The sequence below is a fragment of the Aythya fuligula genome, chromosome 2, assembly GCF_009819795.1.
Source record: "Aythya fuligula isolate bAytFul2 chromosome 2, bAytFul2.pri, whole genome shotgun sequence".
In the NCBI taxonomy this organism is placed as follows: Eukaryota; Metazoa; Chordata; class Aves; order Anseriformes; family Anatidae; genus Aythya; species Aythya fuligula.
This window is the reverse complement of record NC_045560.1, coordinates 143,089,914-143,104,027: the sequence shown is the minus strand read 5'-3', so window position 1 is coordinate 143,104,027 and position 14,114 is coordinate 143,089,914. Positions and strand designations below refer to the sequence as shown.

Below are 14,114 nucleotides of genomic sequence, written 5' to 3'. Positions count from 1 at the left end.
GACAGTGTGTTACACATCACATGTTGCTCTATCATCTCTCACAATCCATACAGCAACAGGAGAAACGAGACAATCCTCTGTCCCAGGTCTAGACATTCAACATTGACTTTCTTTTCTTCCAGAAATTGATTTCAGAATTCCATCTGTTTCCATATCTTCTTGGAAGATCTTCAACAGGAGTTTATATTGATGATATGGCAATTTTCTTTCTAAGCACTTTTATTTAGAATACTTGAAAATTATTTGAAACAGAACCTCAAACTAAGACATATATTGCATTCTATTAGTTATTGACTCTTAGCTACTCAGAAATTTCTATGTGATAAGTTGTATAAGTATGTATTCTATCTCCTTCTTCAAGTTGAACAAGAGATTTGAACTATGGTCTGCCTCAATTTACTAATTGCATGCCCCATTCTGTTTTCCTCATTAAAAAAAAAATAATAATAATAAAAAAAAAAATCTCTCACCTATCTTACACTTCCTAATTATTTAATTACTGTTTCAGGACACTGAGAGGAATGAAACCTCAAGTTAAGTGCCTGTGATGTAGCTAAGAGTTAAGCAAACAGAGAACTTGCCTGGGCATCCTTAATAACCCTGACTGTGCAAAATGTTGTACTCCTTTTGTTGGGGATGGTTCCTGATGAAATTCTGACTCAATGCTTTATTTTTAAAATTTTTCATTTTAATCTTCTGTCCTGGTTTCAGTTAGAACAGAGTTAATTTTCTTCCTAGTAGCTGGTAGAATGCTATGTTTTGGATTAGGATGAGAAGAGTGCTGATAACAGCCCAATGTTTTAATTGTTGCAGAGCAGTGCTTATACCAAGCCAAGGACATCTCAGCCTTTTGCTCTGTCCTGCCAACAGGCAGGCTGGGGGTGCAGTAAGAGCTGGGAGGGGACAGACCCAGGATAGGTGACCCAAACTAGCCAAAGGGGTATTCCATACCATCTGACGTCATGCTAAACAATATATAGGGGTGGCTAGCCGGGGGAGGGGGCTGGACTGCTCGGGGTTAGGCTGGGCATTGGTCTGCGGGTGGTGGGCGGTTGCATTGTGCATCACTTGTTTGTACATATTATTAGTAGTAGTACTATTATCATAATTGTATTATTATTATTATTATTATTATTATTGTTATTGTTATTATTATTTTCCTGTCTTATTAAACTGTCTTTATCTCAACTCACGGGCTTCACTTTCCATTTCTCTCCCCCGTCCCAGAGAGGGAGGGGGGAGGGTGAGCGAACGGCTGCGTGGTGTTTAGCTGCCGGCCGGGTTAAACCACGACATCTTCAAATAATAACTGACAAACTTAGAATCTAAAAAGTCATGCAAAATCAACAAACTAACTCTATGGCTAGAATTTACTTAAGAATTATATTGGCTATTCTCCTAAATCTCTGATAGATCTAGCAGATACTAAAGCTTAAAATAGACAAAAACTTAATGTGTTTCTGTTGGTAGAAGACTGAGTGAAAACAGAGTGGCCATTTGATTCTTTCTTTTTCAGGAAAAGTTGTGTAGCAGGTTGGTTTTGAGATAGAAAACATCAAGGTGACCTGATTCTGAAACAGAAAGTATTAGAGAAGCAGGGAGACTGCACTGTCTATATGGGTAAAGGAGTTTGGGACAGCTTGAATTTGAAGGTGCAGTCTGTCAGGGTTGGTTCAGGCAGAGGCACACCTGAAATGCCAGCAGTTACAGGAAGCCGAATTTAAAGTGATAGGAATTTAGAAGAATATGTTGATTTAAATAAGTTAAGTTTTTGTTTTGTTTTGTTTTGTTTGACATGCTGTGGGTTCAGAAAAGTTAGAATCTTAGAAAACTTAAAGCTTCTGCCCTGATCTTGTGCTCTGCAGTAATAAATAAATAAATCTAGTAATCAGATAAACAAAATTTACTATTTCTTTTCTGTCCAGAAGACATTTGCAAATTAATCAAAACGAAGAAGTAATTTTTTCTCAGGGTTGGTATTCAGGCTCTTTACTCTTTAATTAGACTTGGCATGCATTATAAGACTAAATTTAGAAATCACTGTAACAGTGAGAAATCCAGAGGTTTGGTATATTGATCCCAGCATCAGTGGAATCTGTTACTGCCTTATCACTCTTTTGCATTTATACCATATGCATATTCCTGCATATGGTATAGAGCTGTCATGTTGAGACATTAGTCACGTATCAAACTGCTTGGGCTCATGAATTATCAGAAACCTTTGGACCTTGGCATTAATTTGCTCTTTTCTGCAGCAGGAATGATCAATTTATAATACTTATTTTATTGTTTAAATGTACATTGGTGCCTTATTAATAAACAGATGTATCAAAATGCTTTTATACTCCACATCAACAAAATCTGTAGACAGATCTGTGCTTGGAAGTCTTTCTGGGTACAACTAAATGTTGTTTTAATGGCTTCTGCAGCTCTGTAAGAGCATTCCAAAACACACTCAGTTCTGAAATATGAAATGCTATTGTTGAAACACTTTTGTCATCCCAACCATGTAGATATACAAACTCTGTATGTCTAATGTGTCCCCTAATAAGTAATCTACTGAGTATCAAGTTTCATTCAACCCCACCATGAATCTGGAGTTCTTCATCAGGAACTCTTTCTGTGAGCTCTTAATCTAGTACTTGATCTATTGACTTAATTACAGTGTAGTTATTCCAACTGTCAAAAAATAGAATAAATTATTTTTGAACATTTATGTATTTTTATTAGGAAAAAAAGCTCTCAAGTGACCTCACACAAGTTTATGCTAAACCCTGTTGTTCTTGCACCTGTTGTGCTGTGTACTAGGTAATAGAGAGCTTTTGAAGTATGTATTTTTCCCAGCTAAGATATACATGTATTTTATTGCACTGTAATCTGTTACATTTAAAAATCATACCTTATGAGGTATTCAAGATGATGTGACATTAAGAGATTTTTTGTAATGCTGAGTTCACAGTGATAACAATGACAATTCTACAATGACAGAATGAAAAATCAATCTATTCTTTTCATAAATTAGCTATCTATTTCATATGTCACAAAGTACTTTAGATCCTATATATGAATAATAATGAAATTGTGATAGCTGGTTCCATTTATTTTGCAGAAAGCTTTCAAGACTGCATTGCAGGTATGATAGCAGAGTTATACAGGACTTCATTGTTCCTGCTCACTCAACAAATATTCATGAGAAATAATGATGGTCGTTATTGAACATCTAATGGGGGTGGAGATCAGCTCTTCTACTGGAATATCTATTTCAAAAGTAAAGGAGTTAATACACTTTGAAAGAGGTAAAAATAAGCTGAAAAAAGATTATGAAAAATAAATAAATTAATAAATTAATAAGTAAGCAGAATGAAGAGGCAAAGAGTGAGAATACAATACAGAAAATGACCTATCAAGACTGGTAATAGAGACCCTATCTCAATCAAACAAATGAACAAATCACAGTTTTAAACAGTAGTAATGATGGGCACAATCAAATAGAAACTGAAGACTAGAGAAGACATTACAGAAAGATGGAATTAAGAAATTCATTTTGAATATATGATTAGTATGTATTAGCTCTCAAGAAATGTGGTGGTTTTATAACTATATACAGTACTGAAATTTTCCTTTTCTGGTCTTCTTCTTGTAGCACAATTTTTTAACTTTGTCTACCTGAAAAGATATTTCTGTATTTGAAACTTATTTTTCTGACAATTTGATTTGTTTTAAAACAAACAAACAAACAAAACCACAAAAAAAAAATAAAAAAAATAAAAAAAAAGAAAAAAGAAAAAATGACAATTCACTTCAATCTCCTTTTAAGTCAAATATATGATGTTATGTGGGTCAAAGTAATATTTATTGTAACAAATATATTCTTGGGGTAAAGGTTAGATTTCTAATATAAACCATTCATATTGGATTTTTCTCTGAGTGGAAGAAAGATTGACCTTATATTCCCTTCCATTCTGTCACATTAGAATTTAAGTGTCTGAGACAGAAATAGATGTTTTTCCCTTGTTATAGTGTCTGTATAGGGAATCTGAAATATAAGACACCTAATTGTTGCATGGACAAAATGAAGTTAAATGAATCCTGCTCGTAATAAAGTAAGTTTAATTTAAACATACTCTCACAAAAAAAAAGAAAAAAAAACCAAAAAAACAAACAAACAAAAAAAAAGAACACATATGTTGTTGTCAGAAAGAGAATAAGAGAATAATTAATTTTCACTTTATTCTCACTGCAAAAGTGTGGAAAGGTTTTTGGGTACCTTTTCCTACTATATTCTTTTTAAAGTGATTTAAAGGGAAGGAACTGTAAAGACTTAAAGAACTGTAGATGAAAATGCTTTTTTTAGGATTTTTATAATCCTGAGTTACTTCTACTAAAAAACATAAACCTCTACTACTATCACCACTTTGCATATTATCAAATCCAAATGACAGGAGAAATTTTGTATCCAGATCTGTGAGATTTGTAGAAATGCTTGTATAGGTGTATATATTTTCAAATGGAAGTGCCAGATTTAAAACTGAATGGAGTGCTTGCTCTTAACAGAAACATCTAGAAGACTTTATATAAAGTAAACACTTTTATATAGAGATAAAGTAAACATTTAGAGCAAGAGATGTGTCAAAACCTTATCTTTATTAGACTTGTCCAATGTTAATACCTATCCACGGATTTTATCCAATTTTGCCCAATCAAATAACCCAGACTAAGACAACTATTCTAACTGTTCAAGTTAGTAGCTTTGTAATGCAACAGTATAGTTGCACTAAGAAGTCCTCACTGCCATCATTAACATGCAGATAATATTGAACATAAAGTCATACAATTATAGAAATAAATAAATCACAAAGCATGTAATGAAATAGGGAGATTTTTTTATCTCTCTTTCTTAAATGGACTCTTTAAAGAATGACTTTAACAGAGAAAGTGAGTATTATTTTCTACAGATTTTAGACAAATTAAGACTAATTATTTATGAGAAAGTAAAAATGAATATGTAGTTTCATGACTCCTATTATGTTTAATGACATGCTGGGTTATTTCCCTCTTCCTTCCTTCCTTCCTTCCTTCCTTCCTTCCTTCCTTCCTTCCTTCCTTCCTTCCTTCCTTCCTTCCTTCCTTCCTTCCTTCCTTCCTTCCTTTTTTATTGAAAATATATTAACTTATTCTATTCAACCTATTGAGAATCTATGTATGATGTTAACGGTTGATTCTAAAATAAGAGCTCACCTTGTCTGTCAGATTATTTCATAAATCCTTCAATTAGAATTGATACTATTAATAAAGCCTTGCAAATTACCTAACAAACTCTGAAAAATGAGAATTAGACTTTTAAAGATGGAGTGCTTAAAAGCCTAAAATCCAGACTTAATAGCAATTTATCTGCTTCTGCTGTGGATGCAGAGCACCTGTCTTTTGCATTTTAATGCTGTAATGCAAAAATCAGTTTTAAAGCAGTCTTTTTATTTTTAGATGAAGTCTCTGTGTATTTAATAGGAATTCACAAAGTTTTAAAGGACCTCTGGAGACCTCTAGTCCAACTTCTTGATCATAGCAGTCAAACAGATCATACTGCTTAGGGCCTTGAATATCTCCAAGGTTGCACATAATATGCTGTAGTTTAACCGCAGCAGGCAACTGAGGACCACACAGCCACTCACTCCCTCTCCCCAGGTGGAAGGGGGGAGACAATCAGAAAGGTAGAAGTTTGAGAACTCATGGGGTGAGATAGGGATGGTTTTCTAGCTCAAGCAGAAGCTGCACATGCAAGCACAACAAGCAGGGGTTCACTCGCTACTTCCTGTTGGCAGGCAGGTGTTCAGCCACTCTCAGGAAAGCAAGGCTCATAACACATAATGGTATCTTGGGAAGACAAATGTCATCACTCCAAACTTCCCCTTCACACCCGTTTCCTCCTTCTTTCCCCATCTTTTATGGCTGACCATGATGCCATATGGCATAATTTTGGCTAGTCTAGGCTGGCTGTCCTGGCTGTGTCCCCTCCTGGTACACCCCCAGCATACTCGCTGGCAGGGCAGCATGAGAAGATGGAAAGTCCTTGGCTTTGTATAATAAGTACAGCTCTGCAACAACTAAAAACAACAGCATATTATTACCAAAATTCCCAAACACAATATTTTATGAAGTTTCTTTCGAGCTGTTTCTTCAACTAGCTGAGGTCTCTCTTCATAGCAGCCCCGCATATCAACTGATCCCCCAGTGTCTGGAAACTTGGCAAGAGATCAGTCTGTCCCATTGTCCAGGTAGTTAGCAAAGGTGTTGAACAATACTGAAGTGATATTGTGATTTAGCTCCAGTATCTTATTCTGTTGCATGCTGCATTTACAAGATCTACTAGTATAGCACAGTGAAATCTAGTAATTCCATATTTTATTAATATACTTTAAATTAGAAATCAGTAGCTCATTTGAAGATATAAACAGGAGTTCTGGTGTACTTGGTCAGGCTGGGATGTAGATAACTTTTCCTGCAACAGCCCATACAGTGCTGTACTCTGCACTTGTAGCTAGAACAGCACTGGTATCACACCAGTGTTGTGTCTACTGCTGAGCAGTGCTGGCACAGCATCAGGACTCCCTCTAACACTCACAAAGCCAGCAGGCTGGGGATGGTAAAGCATTGCTCGTTTGTGGGAAGTAGAGAGTAATTTACTTCCTCTGTACTTCCACATGTTCTGCATGGGCTTTGCTTTTTTTTTTTAATATATATATATTATTATTATTATTTATTATTTTTCCTTCTCCATCTTCACTCTTCCCTTTAGTCAAATTATTTAATTCATAATAATTTTCCCGTAATAATTATTCCTCCCTTAATTAAATTATCCTTATCTCAACCCATGAGTTGTTTCTTTTCTTTTTTCTTTTCTTTTCTTTTCTTTTCTTTTCTTTTCTTTTCTTTTCTTTTCTTTTCTTTTCTTTTCTTTTCTTTTCTTTTCTTTTCTTTTCTTTTCTTTTCTTTTCTTTTCTTTTCTTTTTTCTTTTCTTTTCTTTTCTTTTCTTTTCTTCTTCCCCTTCTCTTCTGAGGAGGGGGGTTAGAGGGTGTTAGAGGGTGGTTGTGGTGGATTTCAGCTGCCTAGCAAGGTAAAACCAGCACACCTGGTCATTGTGTCTGAGGCAGAACTTCTAAAAACTGTCGTGATTATATTAAAAAAAAAAAAAAAAAAAAGTCTTTCATTTGTTATCATCAGTTAGCATTTCAAAGAAATGTTTATTTAATCTTTGAGAAATATGGAGGAAAATTTTCCCTCATTTCTGTTGAACGTATATTTTATTTTATTTTATTTTATTATTATTTTTTTCTTTATTCAGGACTTCTTAAATGGAAAACAACACCACAAGAAACCCCATAACATTTTGTTTATTTATTTATTTTTGAATATAGATTTATTTTTTTTTCTTTAAGGGAAGTAATAAATTTAGACCAACATATCTTCTTCAAGAATATGGTAAATATGTAAAACCCCCACGTTTCAGATTAACATATTGCTTTCTGCTCATATTAGCTCCCCAGAACGAGGGTATCAAAACTGATTCCTAGTCCTGCTACCTTGTGTTTATGTTACGGAGACTGCTGAGGTCACTGGGTTTGCTTCCACATACCACCCTGACATTTGTTATTTATTCATAGTGCATATAGCATGTTGCAGTTCTATAATGTAAGTAGGAAATATTTACTTTAAAAAACATCAGTGTGCTTACTTGTCACTTAAACTTTCATATTTAGCTGCATAACATTAAATAATACATTGATCGTAGTATGTTAAAACTTGGGAGAATATATATAAATCTCTAAATAACTTCTCATTGTGATTCTGTGTGGACCACGGGAATAATCTGTATTTATGTATTAGGTATAAATATCTTCTCTCAGACTATGTCTATGTATGCTTTTGTGTAGGTGATTTCTTTAATAGTGTTGCAAAGGCCTAGCACAGTAGATATTTTATTCACAAGGGTATAAATATAAAATGAATGAGATTCACTTACAAATTTGCAACTAGGTGTTACACAGTACATAGATTTAAGAAGTACAGGATTATGGAGAATTTAAGATGTATGTAAGCATAGCTTACAATCTGAGGTTCTTAGTCTACTTTCTGTTACTTATATTAATAATTCCTCTTAGTAAGTCATAGAATCATAGAATCATAGAATATCCTGAGTTGGAAGGGACCCTTAAGGATCATCAAGTCCAACTCTTGACACCGCACAGGTCTACCCAAAGTCCTGAGTGTCCAGGGTGCTACTAAATCTTCTACTTTTCTTTTTACAAATTTCAGTGTTTCACAGAATCTGTCCCCCCAAAAAATATTAAATAAACATTAGACACTGTAAATAATTAAAACGTGGTTAAAAAAAAAAAAAAAAAAAAAAAAAAAAAGTTTTTATAAAAGCTGCATACTGTTGTCCATATATGTTTGGATGATTTCTCAAAATTTTAGAAGTCAGTAGGAAAAATTTGGATTTGCAGAGCTACCTGATTAGAAAAATGTAATGTGACAAACATGGATTGAAAAGCTGCCTACTTTATTTTATTTTTTCCTCTTCTCTGATAGGCTCTGTAGCTACTGCCTGCCGTGATCCTGGTGTCCCTATGAATGGAACTAGAAATGGGGATGGAAGAGAACCTGGAGACACTGTGATTTTTCAGTGTGACCCTGGATATGAATTGCAAGGAGATGAGAGAATAACCTGCATTCAGGTAGAAAATCGGTACTTCTGGCAGCCCAACCCACCAGTCTGTATAGGTATGCAGAAAACAATCAAAGAATGCTTTCCAAAATTTTGAAATTCTGGTGTAATTAATCTTACTGCTCTAGGAATTTTATTGGAGGAAACAAATGCATATTTGTTATTTACTCTGTATAAAACTTCAGTGGGAATTAACAGAATCTTTCCTCTGTAGTTGTTAGTGTGATAGTTGTTATCCTTTCCCTTACAAGGCCATGTTATTTATAGCTTGATGATCCATGAGAATGAAAGCAAGAAAATCAGTGTCAATTACACTGTTAGCTTTGCCTTAAAAATTAAAGAATGGTGATAACTGTGGAGGATATGTTTAAAATTCACATGCCCATATGTAAGGGCATATCACTGAGAACTTTTATAGATAAGGTAAAATTATGCAAGGAAATAATTAGAAGATGGTACATTACCATTACTGTGGCAGTCTTCATTAATTTACAAAGAAAAAATTATACCATTTATTTCTGGAAATACTGTTTTAGTCTCTAATACTATTCTGGTTAACATAGTTCATATTAAATAGATTTTGAAAGCATTCAACTTGGTTAGCTGATTCATGGTGAAAAATAAGAAATTACAACAGTATATGAATAGATGGTAACCTTCCAATAACTTCGTCTGAGGCAAATCCTAATCACTATTATTGATCTCAGAAAAAATGTATACTTCCAATAGCTATGGGACAAGTAAAGTTCAAGGACATATGTGCTTTTTTGAAGATCTGGCAGCAGTTATGTATATTTGAGGTGATATAAATATATTTAATATCTCTTATTAAATAAAATGAAAGCAACTGATATCAATATGTATTTAATTTATTTTGTTAATATGTATGTGTGTAATGTTTAATATCTTTATTGATGATTTGGATGAGGGAATTGAGTGCACCCTCAGTAAATTTGCAGATGGCACCAAGTTGGAGGGAAGTGTCAATCTGCCAGAGGAAAGGAAGGCCCTGAAAATGGACCTGGACAGGATGGATCAATGGGCCAACAGGATGAGGTTCAACATGGCTAAGTGCTGGGTCATGCAGTCTGGCCACAACAAACTCATGTGATGCTACAGGCTTGGGTGAGAGTGGCTCGAAAGTTGTGCAAAAGAAAAAGATCTGGGGGTGTTGGTTGATGCTCAGCTGAACATGAGCTAGCAATGTGCCCAAGTGTCCAAGGCCAACAGCATCCTGGTTTGTATCAGAAATAGTGTAGCCATCAGGACCGGGGATGTGATTGTTCCCCTGTACTCAGTCAGATCTGGTGAGGCTGCACCTTAAGTACTGTGTTCAGCTTTGAGCCCCTCAGTACAAGAATGACATTGAGGCCCTGGAATGTGTCCAGAGAAGGACTATGAACACAAATCCTATGAGGATCAGCTGAGGGAAATGGGTTTGTTTAGTCTGGAGAAGAGGAGGCTCAAGGAAGACCTTGTTGCTTTCTACAACTACCTGAAAGGAGACTGTGTTGAGGTGGAGAGCCATGGCTTCTTTTCCCATGTAACTAGCGATATGACAAGAGGCCTCAAGGCCGATAGGACAAGATGGCCTCAAGTTGCAGCAGGGGAGGTTCAGGTTGGAAATTAGCATAAAATTCTTCTCAGAAAGAGTGGTTAAGCATTGGAACAGGTTGCCCAGGGAAGTGGTGGAGACATTGTCCGTGGAAAAGGTAGATGTACTTAGGTACATGATTTAGTGAGTAATATTGCTTGGTAGTTGGATGGTTGGACTAAATGATCTTGAAGGTCTTTTCTAACCTTAATGATTCTGTGATTTCTGTACCAGACTGTACCAGACTGTCTGGTACAATGCTGGCTTACCACTATGTCTACGGAGAGGTTTATGAACCGATCTTGCCATGGCAATTGGCTCTGGGGCAGACACATTCTGCAGTGGAGTGGGGGATCAGACAGGCAGGGCTAATTTTTCTGGCACTGAGCCCACTCAAGGGAGCTGCCAGGACCCTCAGGAAGGCAGCCTTCAGGAAGGAGGTGAACGAGGCGAGAACAAGGCGTAGGTGGAGCCAGCAGTGCCCCCTCCCCAGCCATTCAAAAGCTGCCCCTAGGGAGCGCGAGCGACCAGGACAGTCAAACAGGATGGGCAAACAGGGTGTGGCGCGTCAGAAGGAAGTGGCGTGGCAGTTCACGCAGGCAGGGCAAGCAGGAAGGAAAAAGCGCACCCCCCCGCCCATACAAACACCTCCTCTAATGGCAGTCTACTGCTAGCTCAGCTGCAATGGTGGACACCAGGCACAGTGTGCTGTCCAGGAAGTCTGTACACACCCAGACCGACTGCCCACTCAAAACTACGGCAGTTCAGGTCTCTGGGTGCAGGGAGTGCCAGAGCCTGTTGCTATCACCTGCGGGGGGCAAAGAGACTACATGTATGTGCGTGAGGTGAGAGCAGGTGGACGACCTGGTCCAACTCGTGGCAGAACTCATGGAGGAGGTCGAGAGGTTGAGGGATATCAGGGAGTGTGAGCGCGAGATAGACTTATGGAGAAACTCCCTATGCGGCCTGAAGGGCAGGCACTGGGGTGAGACACCCCAAATGGGGGTGGACCCCCTGCCCTGTTGCTGTCAGGCAGAGGCAGGGGACCTAGGAGATGAGGAGGAATGGAGACAGGTCCCTGCTCAACATTGCAGGCGATGCCCTCCCCCACTGGCCCCACCTTCCCAGGTGCCCTTATGCAAAAGTTTTGAGGTGCTGGAGCTTGAGAGACCAGTAGCTGAGAAAGAGGTAGTAAGTCTACCCAGGAGGATGCCTAGAGCGAGGAAGTCCAGCTCCATGCCTCAGGACTGCCTCCACCAGGACAGAAATTGTTGTGGGTGACTCCCTTCTCAGGGGAACAGAGGGACCTGTTTGTCAGCCTGACCCTACCCGTAGGGAAGTCTGCTGCCTCCCTGGGGCCAGGGTCAGGGACATTGCCAGAAAACTTCCCAACCTGGTTCGCCCCTCTGACTATTATCCTCTTTTAATAGTCCAGGCTGGCAGTGATGACATTGAAGAGAGAAGCTTGAAGACTATCAAACGGGCCTTTAGGGGACTGGGATGGTTAGTGGATGGAGTGGGAGTACAGGTGGTGTTTTCGTCCATCCCTACGGTGGCAGGAAGGGGTACAGAGACACGGAAAGCCCACCTGATAAACATGTGGCTCAGAGGCTGGTGCCAACACAGAAATTTTGTTTGTTTTTTTTTTTTTTTTTTACAGTGCGGTGCTTTACTCAGCACCCAGCCTGATGGCAGCAGACGGGTCCCTATCTCTAAGGGGGAAATGGATCCTGGGCCAGGAGCTGGCAGGGATCATTGAGAGGGCTTTAAACTAGGTGAGAAGGGGGACAGGGCTGAAACAATGCTTGTTAGAGCTGTGCCAGGGGTAACAATGGCAAGACTGGGAGAGAAGGCAATGGCCCAGCTGAAGTGCATCTACACTAATACACGCAGCATGGGTAACAAACAGGAGGAGCTTGAAGCCATCAAGCGGCAGGCAGGCTACGACGTGGTTGCCATCACAGAAACGTGATGGGACCACTCTCATGACTGGAGTGCTGCAATGTCTGGCTATAAGCTCTTCAGAAAGGACAGGCAGTATGGAAGAGGTGGTGGTGTGGCTCTCTATATCAGAGGGAGTTTTGATGTCGTGGAACTTGAGGATGGGAATGATAAGGTTGAGTCTCTTTGGGTTAGGATCAGCGGGAAGGCCAACAAGGGAAGCATCATGGTGGGGGTCTGTTGTAGACCACCAAACCAGGATGAGGAGACTGATGAGGGGTTCTACAGGCGGCTGACAAAAGTTGCAAAATCGTCAGCGCTTGTTCTTGTGAGGGACTTCAACTTCCCAGGTATATCCTGGAAGCACAACACAGCCCAGAGAAAGCAGTCTAGGAGGTTTCTGGACGTCGTGGAAGATAGCTTCCTGACACAGCTGGTTAGTAAGCCTACCAGGGGAGGTACCCCGCTAGACCTTCTCTTCACTAACAGAGAAGGACTGGTGGGAGATGTGGTGATCGGGAGCTGTCTTGGGCAGAGTGACCACGAAATGGTGGAGTTCTCTATTCTTGGAGAAGCCAGGAAGGGGACCAGTAAAACCACTGTATTGGACTTCTGGAGGACTGACTTTGAACTGTTCAGGATACTGGTTGGTAGAGTTCCTTTGGAGGTGGTTTTGAAGGGCAGAGGAGTCGAGGAAGCCTGGGCGCTCTTCAAGAAGGAAATCTTAATGGCACAGGAGCGGACTGTCCCCACATGCCCAAAGATGAGCCGGTGGGGAAAAAGACCAGCTTGGCTGAACAGAGAGTTGTGGCTTGAGCTTAGCAGGAAAAAGAGGGTTTACAATCTTTGGAAAAGAAGGCGGGCCACTCGGGAGGACTATAAGGATGTTGCGAGGCAGTGTAGGGACAAAATTAGAAAGGCCAAAGCTCATCTGGAGCTCAATCTGGCTACTGCCATCAAAGAAAACAAGAAATGTTTTTACAAATACATCAGTGCAAAACGGAGGACTAAGGAGAATCTCCATCCTTTACTGGATGCGGGGGGGAACTTAGTTACGAAAGATGAGGAAAAAGCAGAAGTGCTTAATGCCTTCTTTGCCTCAGTCTTTAGCAGCAAAACCAGTTGCTCTCTGGATACCCAGTACCCTGAACTGGTGGAAGGGGATGGGGAGCAGAATGTGGCCCTCACTATCCATGAAGAAATGGCTGGCAACCTGCTATGGCACTTGGATGTACGCAAGTCGATGGGGCCAGATGGGATCCACCCGAGGATACTGAGAGAACTGGCAGAGGAGCTGGCCAAGCCACTTTCCATCATTTATCAGCAGTCCTGGCTATCGGGGGAGGTCCCAGTTGACTGGTGGCTGGCAAACGTGACACCCATCTGCAAAAAAGGGCCGGAGGGCAGACCCGGGAAACTATACGCATGTCAGTTTGATCTCAGTGCCAGGAAACTCATGGAGCAGATTATCTTGATTGTCATCATGCGGCACTTACAGGGCAACCAGGTGATCAGGCCCAGTCAGCATGGGTTTATGAAAGGCAGGTCCTGCGTGACAAACATGATCTCGTTCTATAACAAAGTGACGTGCTTGGTGGATGAGGGAAAGGCTGTGGATGTGGCCTACCTTGACTTCAGCAAGGCTTTTGACACTGTTTTCCACAGCATTCTCCTCAAGAAACTGGCTTGGACTCGCGTATGCTTCATTGGGTTAAAAACTGGCTGGATAGCCAGGCCCAAAGAGTTGTGGTGAATGGAGTCAAATCCAGCTGGGAGCTGGTCACTAGTGGCGTTCCCCAGGGCTCGGTACTGGGACCGGTCCTCCTTATATCTTTATCGATGATCTGGATGAGGGC

General features: G+C 39.6%; 1 protein-coding gene across 1 annotated transcript in view; it reads left to right on the top strand.

Annotated features, from left to right (window-relative positions):
- The window catches only part of CSMD3 (CUB and Sushi multiple domains 3), a 681,859-nt gene that overhangs the window by 470,045 nt on the left and 197,700 nt on the right, over positions 1-14,114 (top strand). Inside the window, exon 28 of the mRNA XM_032181613.1 lies at positions 8,588-8,779. Within this exon, the coding sequence (XP_032037504.1) occupies positions 8,588-8,779 (192 nt within the window). The remainder of the gene's footprint in view (positions 1-8,587; positions 8,780-14,114) is intronic.